Below are 4,856 nucleotides of genomic sequence, written 5' to 3' on the forward strand. Positions count from 1 at the left end.
GACGCCGCCCACAGGCCGTAGTGGGCATTACTTCAGGAGATGGGAGGAAATAAGTCAGCAAGTGTTTCCTTCGCCCTTCCAAGGAACTTTCACTCAGTCTGAACCAAAATAACAAAGACACGTGACTTTTGGGTGAGCCCAGGTAGATATGATAAAATGTGGTGATGTTAAACAGGGTAATATATGGGGGGGGGGGGGGCGGGGGGGGGTCTATTCGCATGTTTGGCATAAACATGAAAATCAGTCCAATGTCTAATTCGATCCCAACCTAAACGGAATCCGGGTAGAGACGCGACCACACGCCGGATCCTTCTGTGCACTTTTTGTTCCGAGGCTCCATTTGTGCGGCAGAAAGGGGGCGGGGTGGGATATTCAGATGAGCTGGAGTGACAGCTCCGGTTCCCCCAATGCTGTGTGTGCGTGTGCGTGCGTGTGCGTGCGTGTATGTCCAACTCCACCGGCTCCTTCACTCCGAACTCCTCTCATAGCGCAGCGCACTAAAAACACCGGACGCTAGGGGATCAAGACGCACGCCGCCCTGCCTCGATGTGGGCTCTCTGACAATCCCGACGCCCTTTCGCCAGTAAGGAGGTTTCGGAGGGAGGACTTTTTTTTTAATTCCACCGTTTGATGTGACTGTTTGCATCGCCGATTATCGACTCGATTGTTTTGGCTTTTGTCGCCCGCCGCCCTGCGCGCATTCCCCCCTTCCCTTGTGCGCATTTCCCCCTCCTTCCTGGCTCGGATCGGCGATCTACCTCCGCCGGCCCCCATGTCCTATCCTCAGGGTTACCTCTACCAGCCGCCGGGCTCGCTGGCTCTTTATTCGTGTCCGGCTTACGGGGCCTCGGCCCTGGCCGCCCCTCGGAATGAAGACCTGGCCAGGTCGTCGTCCGGCTCCGCCTTCAGCCCCTATCCCGGGTCGGCCGCCTTCTCCGCCTCGGCCGGTGCCAGCTTCTCCAGCCCGCTGTCGTACTCCACGGACCCGGCCGCGGGGTTCCCACCGTACATGGTAAATGTTTGCATTCTGGAGGGGAGCATTCCACGGCGTGTTGCCGGCGTTCCTTTGAGCAATAGGAACTTTCTTATCAGTTCCAGATTGTTATCCAAATACGGCCTAGTGGACTCCTGGCGCTGAAACCCCCAAACGAACGCCAACGCCATTTTAAATATGGATGGCAAATTGTAATATTTAACACCGAACGAGCAGCTAATTATGGCCAACGTCTCCTTTTAAAAGCCTTGCTCGGAATTTATGGGTCAGGGGAAATTAATACGCAGCGTAAAAAAGTACTTTCTTGCTGGGCAGCCATTAAAGTGGTTAAAATCATCTGTTGATTTATGCAGTCAGTAATATTAAGGAGACGGGCATAAGTGATTTGTTTATAGGATTTTATAAAGCCGCAAATAGGAGACGTTTTAGTGCTGGCAAAATAAAACATGAGGAATAATAATAACACTTTAAAAATAAAAATACGTCTAATTATTTTATCACCGTTATTAGTGTGTGTGCTTTTCTTCGGTCTTAATTTTCCTCAGTATGTCCCTGAGCAGTTTTAATAAAAGCATTATCAATAATTTGTCATTTTAGTGTGAATTAACGCATAATAATTTATTGTGCAAAAGGACTGCACAAAATGGCTTTGTAACGCACATATTTGTGATGTATTGATCGGAGTAGTAGTAATATTGTAGAGGTTATTTTTCCTCATCATCACACACCAACCCGAATATGAAAATAAAAGCAGAGCCCAGATGTCGCTAACGGAAGGTTTGTCCACCAGAGCTCCCCCTACGACGCGCACACGGCGGGCATGGCCGGGGCCTTGAGCTATCATCCGTACGGGAGTCCGGGGTATCCGTACCAGCTCAACGACCCGGCTTACCGCAAGAACGCCACCAGGGACGCCACGGCCACCCTGAAGGCCTGGCTGCAGGAGCACCGGAAGAACCCCTACCCGACCAAGGGGGAGAAGATCATGCTGGCCATCATCACCAAGATGACCCTGACCCAGGTCTCCACCTGGTTCGCCAACGCCAGGAGGAGGCTGAAGAAGGAGAACAAGATGACTTGGGCTCCCAGGAATAAGAGCGAGGACGAAGATGAGGAGGATGGGGATGGAGAGAGGAAGGACGTGGAGCGATCTGGGAAGAACCTGGACAACAGCGAGGCTTCGGCGGAGGACGAAGGTGGGCTGGAATAAGACGTCCATTCGACTATGGGGGGGTTGTAACAGCAACGCATAAGTTATTTCATATTCTATTATCTTATGACTATATGAAATGGGCATCGTTTATTATATTGTTAACAACAACTATATTTTAGTGTATGCAATTTATTTGACTCGTGTAGCCTAATTTAATACAAATAATATTAATACAAAACCTTAGATATTAACCATTGAAATGATTTCAACAGAATTATTAAAATGGAATTGAAATAATTAGTTTTAAGGACAGGTAATTGCATATATACTTATATTTACATATATTACTAATAACTAATCAACACGCTTGGACCGCAACGCCAATCGATTGTATTGATCATGCATTGGTCAAGTGTACTGGTAACATATATGCTAGAAACAAATATATGTGCTATAAACAAATATATATTTATGCTATAAACAAATATGTATATGCTATAAACACACTGACATGCCAATAAAATATGTTAAAATTATACACATTTAAAAAGTTATTTCACAGCTTCCATAATAATTAATTCCCCCTGTGGAGTGGGTGGCCATTTTTGGCTTATTATTTATTATTTATGTTTCATTCTTGTGTTTTTAATCTAACGTCTGCTTTTTATTGTCAGGCATCAGTCTGCACGTCGACACCCTGACGGACCACTCATGTTCGGCGGAGTCCGACGTGGAGAAGGTTCTCTGTCGGGGGGGGGGCCCGGGTTCGGATCACGCCGGGGACAAATGTGACGAGGACGCCGAGGAGCGGAACCACGCCCCCCGCTTCCAGCGCTCCCCCAAACCAGTCACGTCGTCCCCACTGATGGGGGTCGAAGCGCCGGTTTTCGCCCACCAGCACCACCAGCACCACCTCCAGCACCTCCAGCAGCTCCAGCGGGAGGACTTAGCTCGGAGCCTCGGCATTAACAAGCCTTGCCTGGATAGCAGGCCGACCACCGGGGCGTCCCAGACCCCCAAACCCAAACTGTGGTCGCTGGCGGAGATCGCTACCTCAGACCCAAAGCAGCAACCGGGCCAGCCCGGCTGCCCCTCCTCTTCCTCCTCTTCCTCCTCTTCCTCCTCCAGCGGGGGCCTCCTCACCCCCCCGACGTCCTCCGCGGCCTCTCCGTCTGCCACCCCGCCCTCCCTCTACCCGACCCCCTCCCTCATCGGAAGGCCTCTTTATTACACGTCCCCTTTTTATGGCAACTACACGAACTACGGCAACTTCAGCCCCCTGCCGGGCCAAAGCATATTACGCTACTCCGGTTCTTCCGGGGTGAGCCTGGCAGCAGCGGCCGCCGCCGCAGCTGCAGCCGCCGCGGCGGCCAACGAGGGTCTCGTCCCGCATCATGGCCCGGAGGCCGGCACGCAGCCCAAACAACACAGGCCCGACTCCCCCCTGACGAAAATGAACGCAAGCCCGGCCGGCGGGGAGCAGCAGCAGCATTTCAGGCATGCGCATTTAGAAGCAAAGAAGGGCACATAGAACCCACGGTCAGCCCACGGAGTCGTAAGGCACCACTTGGTTCTTATCGCCGCATAGAATGTGCAAGTGCAAATAGCGCATCTCTCACTTTAGGTTCATTGTAATTATCCAGGGTAAGCCAACAATGCGTACTGCACATGCGTACTCCTGCTGTATCAGTGAGGATGTACTAGGATGGACTGTGGGGTGAATATGCACTCTGTTTTGTACTTGATGCTTGGAGTGGACTTTTTATTTCCGTCATCTGCAGGTAGGGGTCACACTCGCTTTGAGTACAAAGGCAGCCTGGACCCCACCTTTGGTGTTTGGACCCCATCACCTTTCCACCTTAAAGGGATCCAGTGCCACCGCAGCCCAATGAAGGCCGACCGCCCTGTCCCGCTTATTCCAAGTGTGTGACACTTTAAAAGACATGCATACTTTATATCTTGGTTTCTCCTCCCGCATATGTGATTTATATTATTCCTCAGGTTCCTAGGAGTTATTCATTTGTCCCACTATGTCATTTCAGCCTACATTTATGTGTGCAAACTGCCTTTTTTATTGTATTTTTGGAGACGAGGGGGGGGGGGGGGCGTCAATGCAGTGAATGAGCCTGAAGAGAACCTGTGAGGACTTCAAAGTTGAATAGCCTACATTTGATATTTATTTTTTTAAATGACGGCAGAATGATGCCTGTAATTTATGCAAGTTGTATTGCAGAAACAGAAAAAGGAAAAGTGACATCTGATGTCTGTTTTTGTAAATATATAAATATATATAGTAATGGTTTTTATTGGAATTTGGGAAAAGCGACACAATCTTGCTACTACTCCTGCTAATTTATATCTTTGAATGTAAATAGAAATGAAAACAAGCGCTGGTATGGATGTGCTGTATAGGCTTGATACCATATCATGATATCAGCTACTCAAAGGAGAAAATATTAAACTGTTTTCCCAACTGTTACATCTGGAGGACTCCTTTTATTTAGCAAAGGGAAATCTATCCATCCGTCCATCCATCCGGACTTATCCCGGTCAGGAATCGCACATTCCCCAGCTAGATTGGGATAAACGACATGGTTATTCCATTCCATTTCCTCCCCCATTTGCCACTCCCCTCTCGTAGATTGCACATTTATTTTAAAGTGTGATTAATACAGCCACAGCGGGACGCATCGGGCATTATGGGCTCCC

At 49.2% G+C, this 4,856-nt stretch overlaps 1 protein-coding gene across 1 annotated transcript; it reads left to right on the top strand.

Annotated features, from left to right (window-relative positions):
- Positions 1-499: 499 nt before the first annotated feature.
- Positions 500-4,591, top strand: irx2a (iroquois homeobox 2a). The gene is made up of 3 exons (XM_058053371.2): positions 500-1,012; positions 1,785-2,190; positions 2,822-4,591. Exons 1-3 carry the CDS (start codon positions 773-775, stop codon positions 3,676-3,678), a joined length of 1,503 nt encoding a protein of 500 aa, XP_057909354.2. The 5' UTR covers positions 500-772; the 3' UTR covers positions 3,679-4,591.
- Positions 4,592-4,856: the final 265 nt, after the last annotated feature.

The sequence above is a fragment of the Doryrhamphus excisus genome, linkage group LG5 (assembly GCF_037039965.1).
Source record: "Doryrhamphus excisus strain RoL-2023G ecotype Guam linkage group LG5, RoL_Dexc_Guam_v1.1, whole genome shotgun sequence".
In the NCBI taxonomy this organism is placed as follows: Eukaryota; Metazoa; Chordata; class Actinopteri; order Syngnathiformes; family Syngnathidae; genus Doryrhamphus; species Doryrhamphus excisus.